Below are 14,542 nucleotides of genomic sequence, written 5' to 3' on the forward strand. Positions count from 1 at the left end.
AGCACACAGTAGCTGTGGTGCTGAGTCACTTTATATCAGGCATTGCTTGTTAATGCTGTTCAGTTTGGCTTTAGTGCTGAAGCTGTGGATTTGAGAGGTTGATGTTTAGTATGAGTGTGTGTTTTGGGAGTCATATGTTTTTTATGGCTTTAACTCCTATTTAACAAGAGGCCAAACTGTTTTAGCCAGATCAGCATTTTTTTGCATCATGCAAGCTTTAGCTGCATATTATAGTGTGTGGAAATTTAAACTGCAGGAGGATCTGAAAACAAAATGTAAACTGAAGCACATCAAGCAGAAATATCCAATCATCGGCTCAGATCAGTGATCAGAAAATGTATCATATAATGCTGCGTTATATGGTTTTACCATTGTGCAAACAGTAGACTCCAATGCTGACCAAATAAAAACTTTTTTCTTCTTTAAATATTGCTGTACATGCTATTAACTCTTGAAAATGTCTGAATATTTCAGTTTTTTTTATGAAAATTAAGTTATTTACAATTGTTTAGTATGAAATATAAATTATATATAAATTGAGTGGAATTATCTACCTGTTTAAAGGCTACTAGGACCCCACCCAGGCACAATCTAAACACTGTATTATCTAACTGAAATAACAGAGCATTAATAAGCAACGGGTTAGAAATGTAGATAAATGATGGTATACACAGCATCCCTTTACCAGATCCTCCTCTGTGCTCCACTCTTAAACTGCAGCCCAAACAGTTAGAAATACATTTCCCTGAAAAAATACTACAAATTTAATCTCTATATATTACGACTTCCTGTTCCTGTAATATTATGACTTCTTCTCAAAGTGAACTGTTTTTTTTTTTTTGAAGTGGCCCAAATAAAAACAGTTCACTTAGAGAATGAAGTCGTACTATTACAAGATTACAGCTGTGATATTTTAAGGTTAAGGTTGTAATATTAAAATATATTTTATTTCTCATTTTTGTTTGGATTTGTTTGGTTTGGTATTATATTCAAAATGAAAAATAAAATAAGGAATGTTTTTTAATTTTTTTATTTTGGATGATCACAAGCCATCAAACCAAGCTGAACTGCTTTGCACCAGGAGTGTCATAAAGTTATGCAAAAGCAGTGTGTAAGACTGGTGGAGGTGAACATGTCAAGATGCATGAAAACTGTGATTAAAAACCAGCGTTATTCCATCAAATATTAATTTCTGAACTCAAAACTTAATTAACTTCTTTTCTTTGCAATTTGATTAACTTTTTTGTTATTTCAGCCATTTTTTTATTTTCTGCAAATAAATTCTCTAAATGACAATATTTGTATTTGGAATTTGGGAGAAATGTAGTTCGTAGTTTATAGAATAAATAACAATGTTCATTTTACCCAAACATATAACTATAAATAGCAAAATCAGAGAAACTGATTCAGAAACTGAAGTGATGAGTAATTGCCACATTGTAAATCAGGTATCCTCCAATACGAGGATCTTTAACTCCCTCTAGTGGTGCAGCAAGAATAAAACAACAGTTGGAGACTTTTATGTTTAAAGAGTTTACCATTTTTATTGTATTTATTTTATTTTTTTTATTTATGGCTGGAGTGTAAAATTACAAACAACCAATTCTTGCATTCACCTACACACATACACACACACACACACACTCCAGATCTTAGTGTCTGTTTCTCAGTCCTGCTATAAATCAGGGTAAGTAGGAGGTTCACTTGGCGTGTTTCTTAAAAATGGTGATGTACTCCTTCACATCATCAGGGGAACCCAGCACGACCGGGACCCTCTGGTGGATGTTGTCGGGTTGGATGTCCAGCACATTCATGGCTCCTGTGGTGGCCATTCCTCCAGCCTGCTCCATGATGAAGGCCATGGGGTTGCACTCGTACAGCAGCCTCAGCTAAAGCACAGATAGTGAGAGAGAGAGAAGAGTCATGATCAGTCAAAATCAGAAAATCTGTACAAATTTAAGCAAATGTGGATTTAATTGATATTGCTAATGAAAAGATTGGAATATTGGAATATTATATATTGTGGCGACCGGCAAAAGGCTGTAATCAAACCACTGCGTTTTGTGTTTGCAGCGGAGTAGTGATGGGATTTTTGCCTCTATTTTGAGATGCGGCTCTTATGGCTCTTCTTACTGTGGAGAGCCAGCTCTTTCCCAAATGGCTCCCCATATATATTTTTTATTTGCTATTAATAATCATTAATTAATCTTAAACCTTAAGCTTAAACCTAGTTTTATAACATTTTGTTTCATTATTGACATTTTTAAGCACTTTTGATTAGTAAAAACGCTGCATAACAAAGTGGACAAATTTTCCCCGTCACGTAATTGAAAGCTGCGTGTGATTGGTCAGATGTGTGGCGCACACGCTTCACATGCGGACCAACTGAGGGAGGGCGGAAAAAAAACGACGTTGGAAAAAAACTGTCGGCACAAGCGCAACGACAAATGGCTCCCAAATAGGATCTTAAAACGGCTCCCATTGTGGAGCCGGTTCCAATAGTTCACTTCAAAGAGTGCACGACACTTCGCGAACGACACATCACTACAGCAGAGTGCAGGGAGGAGGGGCTGCGTGTGTGTGCGTGTGTGTTTCCCACGATGCATATACTCTGCTCATATTTACTGAAATATAGTAGTTATTAATAGTAGAAGTGGCTGTTATCAGTTTGTTATGTGTTGTATTTACTGTGGGGATTGTGTTGGGAAAATGTTGGATGGTCTCCGTTAGGGTGAACCACATGCTGTAGATAGGGCTGGCTCAGTTTAATGTTTGTGGGCAGTCGGGATAGATACTTCAATGTGCTTGTAAAAGAGTTCTGTTTTCTCAAATAAAGAGCTGTATTTCTGACACTCAGTCTTATGACAATGAATTTTTCACGCTCGTCACAATATGTTGACTTAACTGTCCGTTCAGTGACAACTTGGTGAATATTGGATTAGAGCATGAGAATTAAAAAAAAAAAAAATAAAATAAATATATATATATATATATATATATATATATATATATATATATATATATATATATCAGCATAAAAAAACTAATGTTTACTACACATTTAGTACACAAACTGCTTCTTCAGAGGTATTTAGCAAAGTCTATGTTCATATTTAGATACAATAGAACTTGAAGAACCATCTAAATGTCTCAATAATTTTTGGTCTGGTTAAATTCAGTATGGTTCTATAAAGAAACTTAAAATTGGATTCATATAGCACACTTGTAACAAGTCAGTTTACCTACTGAAAAAAATTACATTGCAAATGTTCTTTTTTTGACGTTATATATCACAATATTAAACAGTGCAGGGCCCATGACATCACCAGACCATGCTTAAACAATGTATTGTGCGGCCCTACCATATGGGATCTATTTTGAATATACAGATAAAACCCTTTTGCTAGGAATAGGGGCTAGGAATAGGGCTTAAAATATTTTTTAAAGAACTTTTCTTGGGATTTTAGAGAACCTCATTTTGATGGTCTTTTTGCTAGTATGGGAATGTCAAGCATGTGGATGGAGTGAAGGGTATATATAGTGGCTGATTTCATACATCCACATGAAGTGTCTACTGTACATAAAGTTAATGTTCTAACAAAAAAAGGGGTAGCTCCCACTATCTCACCTTGCCCTTTGGACTCTTGACGTTAGCCGGGTACAAGAAGATTCCTCCATAAACCAGCGTCCTGTGAACATCAGCAACCATGGAGCCCACATAGCGCCCTCCATAGGGAGAACTGCCGTCCTGCAGAGGGAACAGCACACAGTTGTTAAGACATTATCAATGAAAAAAAAAATGGCTTAATAATTTCAGAGGGAGATCAGTCCCTCAGACACTGCTATTGTAACAAAGTTCTTTTTGAAGATTGGATGATGTTTTTAATCATATTCATGCAGAAATATAGAAAGTTATTATTATTATTATTATTATTTAATTATTATTATTATTAATATGGTACCACTTTAAAATAAGATTACCTTTATAAAGGTGTTATGAATGGTTTATAAAATAGATCGTTAATGGTTATTAATTAGGCTGCAAATACGTACAAACTCATTAATAAGCAGTTAATAAATAAATAACAACATGGATAGAAATGACAACAGTGAGGTTAAAAAATGGCAAACTCATTTCTACTGTCAAACCTCAGATCTTTTAAGATACAGATCTTACTTTCCGTTTTCCGTCAAATCTTACTTTGCGTTTTTTAAACGACTTAGTTGAATTAAATGACTAAGCAAACAATGGATCACTGTTGCCTTTTTAATTAATGTGTTGTAACTGCTTATCAGTGGTTTTAAGGAATTTACAACCTAATCAATAATACTTAATATTCTAGTTAATAAACCATTTATAAACCATTTATAGGGGTAGTCTTATTTTAATGTGGTACCATTATTATTCTTATTATTCTTATTATAAGCATGGTTATGGTGTCATTATGAAATAGGGGCAGTAAGGGCTTTCATTTAATATCTCTCTGCTTTCTTTTGTGAAGCTCTTGCTTTTTTTGAGATCTCCTATTTTTTGCTTTCTTTTGAGATTTTTTTTCTTTTCTGAACCCTTCTTTTAAGATATCTTTGCCATTTTTGTGAGCCTTTGCTTTCTTTTGAGATCTTTGTTACCTCTGTTACTTGTCATCCATCTACAAAGGTATGACAGGGTGTGCTGCTTGACATGGCCTTATATACCAGTGCCAGCAGGTGTGCCTGGTTTGCACTGATCACTGATCAGTTATCATTGCACTGGTTTGCACCCCTTTTTGACTGAACTGACAGACACTCCCCACTTGGAGAGAATTAAATTTATCCTAAAAGACAAGCTGAGGGACTTTTAGAAAATCTGGCAACCTTTGGTCTCTTATCTTGATGGAGACACCAACCAAGCAGCCATGTAGCAATACACTCAAGAGAGCGAGGGGTAGACAGGGGCATTAGGTCTGGGAAACATGCGGTGGGTTGAGGGGAGGATGGTTCGTACTGTGTGTGCTGTTTTCTGTCTTGTGGATGTTTTTATTTGCCTGTGACATTCTTCTTAAAGAAACACCAGTTTAAACACCAGGAAAGTGCTGTGTTAAATGTAATGTTTCACAATAAAAATATTTAAAACAAGATTTGAATCTCTAAAGACTGATCTCTTACCTCTGGGAATTTCTTCTTCTGTAGATATTCTGTGACGTCTGGGTAGAAATGCTGAGCGTAGCCCTCGTTCAGACTGTAGATCTTTCCTTTCTTCTTAATCTTCACATCCCGGTCCACCAGAATAAACTCACCTATAGCCTGGAGATGGACAGAAATTAAATTAATTAGAACATGTCTTTTGTTTTTTGTTTTTTTCAGCTAAACAAATACCATAAAATGTACCCTAAATGCACTTTTTTTTTTTAGGATCAGTTATTAACAAAATTATTAAAATATTTCTGTCTCACAGCCATAAAAAACAACAAATGTACCCAAATTTTGTGTTTTATAAAGTGTTTATAAAGATAAAAATGCCGGCAATAAAACGGAAACATGAGCAGTGCAAACAGACTCACAGGGTCAAGCATGAAGCAGTTGACTCCTTGACCTGTAGAAAGAACCAGCATGGTGGCACTGCCATAAAGTGCATAACCAGCAGCAACAATGTTCCTCCCGGGCAGCAGGGCGTCCTTCTCTGTGGGTTCACTGTCATTCTCCTGGTGCACACATAAACACACACATACACACATTTTAAATATTATATTGAATTGTTTTTTAAATAGCCTGTATAGCCTGTGGATTTTGCAAATGTCTTCACAAATAGTGTCATGATATTGGTAAGATTACTGTTAAAAATAATGATTGAAGTTTTAAAATGAAGATTACCTTTTTGTAGATGGCAAAAATAGTTCCAATGGACGCTAAACAATCAATGTTTGAGGATCCGTCCAGAGGATCGAAACAAACAACATATTTACCCTGGAAGGGAAAATAAACATGAAATATTACTGCTCACAATTTTGTAATGTTTCAACTTTATGCATAAATAGTATAAAAATACACACAACTAAAAATCACCCCTTATTTTACTTATTAGCTCCTGACAGACATCCTTTCACGCAATGCTCATCTCTAGTCACCAAGTGTTTTTGTTATTTAAGCTTTCAGAACAATTTAATTTAATTTAATGTAGCTTTTCTAAAAAATAATAATAATAAAAAATACTTATAGGTTACTGACATTTCTATCATGGAAATGTACAAAAACAAACATAAATCCACACTCACCCTTTGTTCTGGCTCTACAATTAAAGCTTTCTCATCCTCCTCAGAAACTAGCACACAGGAAGTGAAGGAGGACTTGATCATGTTGATGACCAGATCATTGGACAAGACATCCAGCTTCTTCACCTGGTCTCCTGTTACATTTGTACTTCCTGCAATGCCATACCTGAACAAAGAGAGCAACAAAGTGAGATAGATTAGGTATTGGGTATGTAATGAGATGACCAATCAACTACACTAGCTTACATATCATTTAACTTCCAGTAAAATCAAAATCCATGACTGAAAAAGGGATACAATGTCTAGATTTAAAGAAAAATATTAAAATATTTTTAAACCACACTGCAATGAAACAGCAATGAAAGCAGTAGCTTGCTTTCACAGCCTTAAACATTTAGGCCATCCAAGGACAACACACCATAATATGTAAACATATTAGTAAGCATATATAAATAAACATTTAGTAAACGATTGCCTGAGGGGAATGACTACTCACAGATGGTGAGTGAGAGTAAAATGGCTAGTATGCAAATATATAGCTAAGATAGAGAGCCAATAGGAAAGTTTTGAGTTTTGCACTGTCCAAACATAAGGTCACCGTATTTCATAAAAAAAAAAATCAGTTCACTTAGTTGGTATAGCTCTCTTAAAAATGTTTGACTTCACTTAAAATGTGCCAAAAACTTGATTTTACCCAAATTATTATAGTGATCCCAATTTCCAGTATTATTTATGTCAATTATAACGTTTTACAATGCATTATGTATCACTGATATTTTTGTAATAGAGTAGTTTAGTTCAAAGTGTAAATGATTAATGATTAAATGATTAGTAAAAATAAATTAATAAAATAATGTTGCATAATCAACTGATTACCCATCAGTTAATGATAGTTGCAGTAGTTCACAGCTCTGTAAGTACTGATAATAGCCACTATATATTCAGGTAAATGTATTGTGACACAGGGTATTAAGGTAAAAAGTCTACATTTTAACATATATTTGAAATTTTCTTCGGTTTCAATAAATTAATGTTTCTTCATTTTTTTTGTCTGTTTTTAGTTTTCCATAGTTTGGACCATGTAGCTGGTCTGAACAATAATATGTGCAAATAATATTGAATGAATAGACCAATAGAAATGCTCAAAAAGTATTTTAATTGTTGTAATAATATCTGCATTCATTTCCATTCAAAGTAAAGAACATGTTTGCCTTCTCCTGTGAAGTGACCAGTTTAGAAATACATGTTCTCACTGGACATTTGAACAGTTTGTTCAAGTTCTTGTTCTCTCAAACTAGTGGTGTTAATCAATAACCCAGAGTAATCAAGACTTTGGGCCAATGATACGTGCAATCAGAAGAGGCTCTGACTGCTACAAGGTCCATTCATTTTTAAAAGTGGACTAAAAACAAAGCTAATTCTAATAATTCAATGGTATTTTGTACAGTAGAATTCAAAATTCAGCTCAAATATACAGTATATTCTCATAAACCGTCCTCTAATCACCATCACCAGAATCACTATTGTATGCTTGCATGCCCTGGTCTTAATCATGCTATTCTTATTCTTAATCTCAATATTTTACTGTGGTATGCTATGTTTTTATATTTCACAAATACAACTGAAGCAACTTACAAGTTAGCAATTCCAGCTTTTCTGACAGCAGTGGAGATGGCCTTGATGGCTGTGCACATAGAATTGAGCAGAGTGGTCAGTTCTCCAGTTCCCTTGGCTTTCCGGCCTTCCTCCAGAACAAACCTGGTCACAGTGATGACGTTGGTGTCGAAGGCTCCTCGGTCCGACATTGTGAGCTGTAGGCTGTGTGGGAATGCGCAGGTTGTACTACAGGTGTATCACACAGGCATAGAATCACAGAAAGCTTGCAGTAGATCAGTGCTGGTGTTTGAAGGGACTTGGAAGGGGTGTGGGTTCAGTTGAACCAATCACAGACAAAAGTCAGACAGGAGGAGGGCTCTACACATATCTCGTCAAGCAGGATATCGGTCTGATCGAAGTCCATGGACTATGGCATTTGTTGTTCTGCAGCTTTGCTAACTCCAACCTAAGGTCTCCTAGAAGGTACATTTTTACAGACTCTGGCTTTGTCACGTTTCACTCATTCAAATCTGTCCCAAGATTAGCTGGGCTATGAGCTTGACCATGTTGGGAAGTAAAAATGTAAAAACATGTGAGATTAGGTATTTCTCTGTGTTAGTGTTATCTGTTTTTAAATTAGAGACCCTTAACTATGTGATCCACTGAAGTAAGGATGTGTATACACATTCAAGCACAAGGCACAGAGTCTTCTGGCATCCATCCCTACAAAGCCAACCATATTAACTTTTAAAAAGAGAGTGTCTGGTGGGTTTCAGGAGGGTTTCTGTCAGGTTTTTCTGGTTACCTGAGCAGCCAACTCTGCTGCTAATGGTGCTGAAACAAGAGCTACTATAAACATAGAATGTTTAGAATGGCAAATTTAGCCTTCACCAGCTAATGTATGCATCGTTAAGCCAAAAAAACTTAGAACTAGCGTTAGAACTAAAGAGGGCTGCCAAGATTAAAGTGTTTTATATCTGAGAAGAGACTAAACTACACATTTTGTAATAATTGTACTGCTAATTGTACTGCTCTGCATGGTTGGTGCAACTACACATTCTCACCAAAAAGCAACAACCTTTAAAAAATAATTAAACTTGGTCAATATAACTAAGCTAAATAAATTCACCTTAAATAAAAAAATTCAACTATTCTTAGTTGGTTTCACGTAATCAGCTTAAGCGATCCTAATGTTTTGCAAACTGTAAATTATGTTATGCATGTTTTTACCTTTTTGTGAATTATAAATTAACAGTACATAAACTTTCTTAATGTTTGTTTTTTTTTATTTACAATTAGCCCCGAGATTAGCTGGTCTTTTCCGTGTTGGGAAGTGAAATGTTACAGCATGTGAATTTGGAGATTTCTTTATGTTAGTGTTTTTTTCTTACTAAAAAAGTGACAGTATTGTGTGCATGCATTTAGAACACAGCACAACTCATATCAGTAAAGGTTTATTAATAATTATATATTATTATTACTTTAGAATCTTTTTTTTATTTCAGTCATTTCATTTTCATTTGGAATTTGGGATTTTTTTTCCCGTAGTTTATAGAATAAAACAACAATGTTCATTTTACTCAAACATATACCTATAAATAGCAAAATCAGAAACTGATGTGGTCTCTTAATTTCATCCAGAGGTATATATTATTAATCATGTGTTTTTATGATTAAATGCACAGTTTGTAACATATATAAAACAACTATGCCAATCCCATTGTGCATACAGTATACATTCAACCGCATAGTGATAAATAAAAATGAGGGATTAACATGTATGTCCATTTCTTTGTGATACCACACTGATGACAAAATAACGTAGGACATTTAAAAATAAGTAGTCATTTATTCAGCTCCTAAACAAACTAGAATGAACATTACTAGCATGTTGAAATATTTATTCATTTACTGATATTCATTCCCACATTCTCACCCACTGTTTATTGAATACCTGAGTGATTAGTCTATTGTCTGTTGTGATTGAACACTAAGTGCTCAGCATAAAACATGCTGTGCACTCATGAGCCCCCGAGGACAAGGTACAGCTTTCAGATCAAAGTGCTTATTTTGTGCCGAGAGACACGTCTCTAGTGGGAACAAAAGGACTGGCGTAACTGGACAGGTCAGCTAGTTTACAAGGTCTTGCACAAACCCAGTTGGGTTTAAGACTTACCTGTTTAGACTCTGATCTCTGCAGGTGACACTCTTTGTTAGGGGAGTTTTCATGATTACTGTTGAGCACGCCCTCGGCTGCTCTATCTTGGCGCTACTCACGATTTCGTTTGCAATGGGAAAAGAAAATGACTTAGACTGGATACCTGGAGGTGCACCTAACAATTTATTTGTACAGAGACCTCTGGGGACCACTTCCACTCACAAACCACACCTCAAGGTCACGGAGGAAGGCACCTTAGAGACAGTTCCCCAAAAAACTGGTTCTGGCTGGTCTTGATCAGAAGTTGTCTCTCAATTCATTTCTCTTACACATACAGTTTGGCTAACAACTGGCTGGTCTTAACGACCAGGAGCTAACGGCCAGATTTTGCAAGTTAAAGACAGTTAAAATAGAGAAGTAGCTTGTTGCTACTGTCTGAGCTGCCTTCCTCCGCTCTTCTCGTAACATGTCAACACCTTCCCTTTAGCTGACCTCTAGGTCACACTTTTATTTATAATGCATTTAATTATGCTTCATTAACTTTATAAGTAATTGGGCTTATAGTAATGCAATTGATTATACTTTCTTAGCTTGATTAGTATGAATCATAGTAAAGTTATTGATTATAGCAAAAATTTTAAAGCATATTTCTAACATTACTGAAAGAGATCTAGAAAGTGTGTATAAAGTTATTTAGGTCTGTATCAATAAATGTTTTTTCATAAGGGTATTTCCTCACAAATTTCATCTTGTGAATTTAATATTTAGCTAACAGTTTAATCAAATTTATTATAAATTGTATCTTTCCTTATGATCAAATAACAGGCCATTCATATCGGTACTGGAGAGGAATTTCTTTATCAAATATTCTGTTCAAGTCTAAAAAAAAAAGATCAATTCAAAAAGAGCAAAACATTACACAATAAAAAAGAAGTGTTCAATTCATTTAGTTGCTTCTTTAAAGAAAACATATGCATCACTTTAAACAAGAAGCAAAATTGCATAAAGCAGTTATTTTTATGTTGTTATTGAGAACATATTTGTCATTTGACAGTTGATCCTTTTTTAAGGTGAGTATTTCAAGAGTCAAGTCAAGATTCAAGAGGCTTTTATTGTCATTACAACTGAGCACAGGTACACAGTGTAGTGAAATTACGTTCCTCAGGAACCATGGTGCAACATGGAACAATAAGCAATAGACAACATAAAGTGCAGGAGTGACGATGAAACATGAAACTATAACACTAAATAACAATAAATACGATAAATACAAAAGACGAGACAATTTAAAAGACAGGACAGTGCAGTACCGATACGGTATAATAAAGTGTATAGTGAGGATAAGGTGCAGAGTTGTGTAACATACTGTAACATGTAGAACATATATAATCACAGCAGTTACTGAGGTAGATAGTTTGGTTTTGAGAGTGGCAGCAATGTGTGCAGCAGTGTGAGTGTGTGTGTGGGTGAAATTCAGTCTTTGTGTGTGTTAACGGGGGGGGGGGGGGGGTATGGGGGGGTGTTAAGTTCTGTTTGTGTGAGTGTGTTTGGGGTAACCTTGCGGTAACCTTGTGCGTTGAGGAGTCTGAAGGTTACTTAAGGAATATATTAATGAGAAAATAGCTGCCTGAAAAAGCATCTATAATCTTGTAATTGCCTTTATGTAAACAAAGAAGAATATTAGGAATAGAACACATACCCTTTTAAAATCAATGTTTAACCTATAGTTCCAAATTTGCTGCAGAGTGAGAGACATGACTAGCTAGCTCAGAGAAAAAAATAAAATGATGATTTTCACTAATTTGAAAATGTTATTGTTAAAGTACATAGGACAGTGTTCTTTCCTTATAGATTAGATATGTATTGTTCCAAAATAACAGCTGGTAAAACGAGAATAATAGTTATATAGTTATATAGCCATATACAAATGATCAATGGTTTATGAGGATAAAGACATAAATAAGTATATATTTATAATATAATGTAAAAAATAATATCTCATCTGCTGTTATTTTAGAAGTATATAAACTACATATAAGGAAATATCCATTTTTACCATTGATACCACTTTAACCATTGATAACCAATTTAACAGTGGTTGAAGCGCATGCGCATTGTAAATCCCAGCCCGCGCTGTATCTTTAAGCGGGTTTGTTTACGTGCTGCTCTTCCGGGTGAGTGTATGGCGGGTCTGAGTCGGGTTTCACAGAAGCTTTAGTGTGAGTATGTGAACGCTGGGTTAGCTGAGATATGCAGGGGGTAAAGTACCCGAAAACTGACCGCTGTTATAACTCCTCTGTGTGCTGTAGTTACTGACACTGCCTGTTTAACGCTGCTCTGCTGCTGTAAAGCTCATGCTACAGACTCCACTAGCTAACCTACAGCTGCATGTAGCTACAGCTGCACAGGCCAGTCCTGCAGCATTAACTAACCAGACCAGCCTGAAAGGATCGACTGTAGCGTTAGAAACTGCGCATGTTAGACAGACAGGTCTCAGATCACATTAATCTGCTGCTGTGTTCAACAAAACACGACTGTCACACCTGGTTTGTTAGTGGATTTAGCATAGTTAGCCTAGTTAGCTATAGCTAGCTAGGATAGCTAGAAACTATCTTAGCATTTTAACTTACCTGTCCCTAACAATGAGGGATTCACATACATACAAGTTAAATACAGCTCTGGAAACAATTAAGAGACCACTTCAGTTTCTGAATATGTTTCTCTGATTTTGTTATTTATAGGTATGTGTTTGAGTAAAATGAACATTGTTGTTTCATAAATAAATTCATAAAGTTTTAAGAGTTTAGAAATCAATATTTGGTGGAATAAGCCTAGTTTTAATGCGCCTTGGCATGTTCTCCTCCATCAGTCTTGCACACCCCTTTTAGCCACTCCCGGTGCAAGTTCAGCTTGGTTTGATGGTTGTGATCATTCATCTTCCTCTTGATTATATTCCAGAGGTTTTCAATTTGGTAAAGTCAAAGAAACGTATTTTTAAATGTTGTCTTATTTTTTTCTAGAGCTATATATTTCAGTTTCTTTATAATACCACATTCATGCCAAATTAATTGCTTATGATTTTAGCTAACTGTGAAAAGGAGCAAATTAAACAAGAAACACAAATTGTCCAAATAAGCCAACTATTCTGTTCCTAAACAAACATTACTAGTTAGCAAGCATGTTAACCTAGCTAACATATTCAAAATTTGTTCAAAATAAGACTGTTAAACATGGTATTTTAGTGGCTTTAGCATAGATAGCTTAGTTAGCTAGCTAGCTAGCATAACTAACCAGGTTATCTAGCAAATTCTTTTCAACTGAACTCGTCAGTATATTTTACTTAGCTAAGCTAGCTAAGTAATAAATAAATTAATAAATCAATTCCATCAATTTAATAAATTGTACCTAATATTGGACAATATGGTCAACATTATTATCACAATATAGCTTTGTCTTAACCCAAAAGAGTCCATGGTGACACATGTACCAGACCCACCTTACGGCACTTTAGCCATAATTTTGACTCTAGTCTCTTAAGGGACATATACTGAACATCCTGAGAGTGTGAATTTGTGTGTGTTCATTTGACCTTATTTACAAAATGTAGAAGTGTGGGGTTTTGAAAGTGTGTTTTTGATTCTGCAGGTCTGTTCCAATCATTTAACCACTCAAATGCTTTAATTAAATTTTTGATTTTAGCTTATATATATGGCTTATATATATAAATGGTTTATCATGTTTGCTAAGCAGATCAACGAGCTGAGAGATACAAGACATTCACACATTCATACAGACAAGTTAATGAAGCATGGTAAAGATGCTACAATATGTTTCTTTAACTTTGTAATAATTATATTTTGACAGGATGGCCTCGTTTGGCTGGAAGAGGAAGATCGGGGAGAAGGTCTCTAAGGCTGCAGTGCAGCAGTTTGAGGCAGAGTCGGAGAAGGTGGAGAAGGATGCTGAATTGGAAGGAGTGGACTGGCTGCATGCAATCAAACGCAGGCGGGAGGTGCTGTTAGAAGACTGCACAGCCAAGAGCAAGAGGCTAAAGGAAGAGGGAACACTGCTGGCCGAGCAGGGCAGGTGTGTATCTGTCCACTTGTGTGCTTTTCTACAGTAGACTCCACTCTTGCGAATATAGTTTAAGATTTGATTTTAAGTTAGAGGTTTACCATGTTTTGTAGGCAAGAGCGCAGCACATCCTAATGTTGTTTGTGATTATTATCCTGCTAAGTGTGTGTATCATTCAGAAGAACATTTCTACTAGAGTTTGGAGCATTGCTGTGAGGATCTGACTGCATTTAGCAACAAACATTAGTGAGGCCAAGATGTTGCATGATCATCTACCCAATTCAATACAAACTCTCTATGCTGTCAGAAAAGTAAAAATGATGAAGCTCTATTATTCCAGCTCAATGCTGGGGGTTTATACCGCTCTAGCCCATGCCTGGCATTAGGCATGTTGCTAATGTGGTTATGTTTATCTGCTATAGAGAATCTTATTCTGTTGGCAAAACTTTGCTAAATCCACTAGACA

At 35.5% G+C, this 14,542-nt stretch overlaps 2 protein-coding genes across 4 annotated transcripts in view; one reads left to right on the plus strand and one right to left on the minus strand.

Moving 5' to 3' along the window:
* ttc33 (tetratricopeptide repeat domain 33) overlaps positions 1-14,542 on the plus strand; it is a 75,550-nt gene that overhangs the window by 431 nt on the left and 60,577 nt on the right. Inside the window, exons 1-2 of one of the 3 annotated variants that reach the window (XM_022667863.2) lie at positions 12,131-12,176; positions 13,867-14,088. In XM_022667863.2, coding sequence (XP_022523584.1) covers positions 13,868-14,088 — 221 coding nt within the window. In that variant the 5' untranslated portion in view covers positions 12,131-12,176; position 13,867. Of the gene's footprint in view, positions 1-12,130; positions 12,222-13,866; positions 14,089-14,542 lie in introns of those variants that run through there. The other 2 variants (XM_022667862.2, XM_022667864.2) reach the window with 2 other exon arrangements.
* On the minus strand, positions 1,518-8,194 carry fbp1b (fructose-1,6-bisphosphatase 1b). The gene is made up of 7 exons (XM_007258081.4): positions 7,884-8,194; positions 6,252-6,414; positions 5,851-5,943; positions 5,541-5,681; positions 5,146-5,283; positions 3,629-3,748; positions 1,518-1,889 (listed from the first exon to the last, which is right to left on the minus strand). The coding sequence occupies exons 1-7, from the start codon at positions 8,051-8,053 to the stop codon at positions 1,701-1,703; spliced, it is 1,014 nt and encodes a 337-aa protein (XP_007258143.1). The 5' UTR covers positions 8,054-8,194; the 3' UTR covers positions 1,518-1,700.

This window comes from Astyanax mexicanus, chromosome 1 (assembly GCF_023375975.1).
Source record: "Astyanax mexicanus isolate ESR-SI-001 chromosome 1, AstMex3_surface, whole genome shotgun sequence".
Classification (NCBI taxonomy): Eukaryota; Metazoa; Chordata; class Actinopteri; order Characiformes; family Acestrorhamphidae; genus Astyanax; species Astyanax mexicanus.

What these genes read in the sequence shown, in the direction of transcription:
- fbp1b (XM_007258081.4), bottom strand. Translation starts at nt 8,053, where the DNA reads ATGTCGGACCGAGGAGCCTTCGACACCAACGTCATCACTGTGACCAGG. An exon ending in AAAGCTGGAATTGCTAACTT is followed by an intron (nt 6,415 to 7,883) that starts GTAAGTTGCTTC and finishes CTCTTTGTTCAG; the next exon opens with GTATGGCATTGCAGGAAGTA. An exon ending in TCAAGAGTCCAAAGGGCAAG is followed by an intron (nt 1,890 to 3,628) that starts GTGAGATAGTGG and finishes TCTGTGCTTTAG; the next exon opens with CTGAGGCTGCTGTACGAGTG.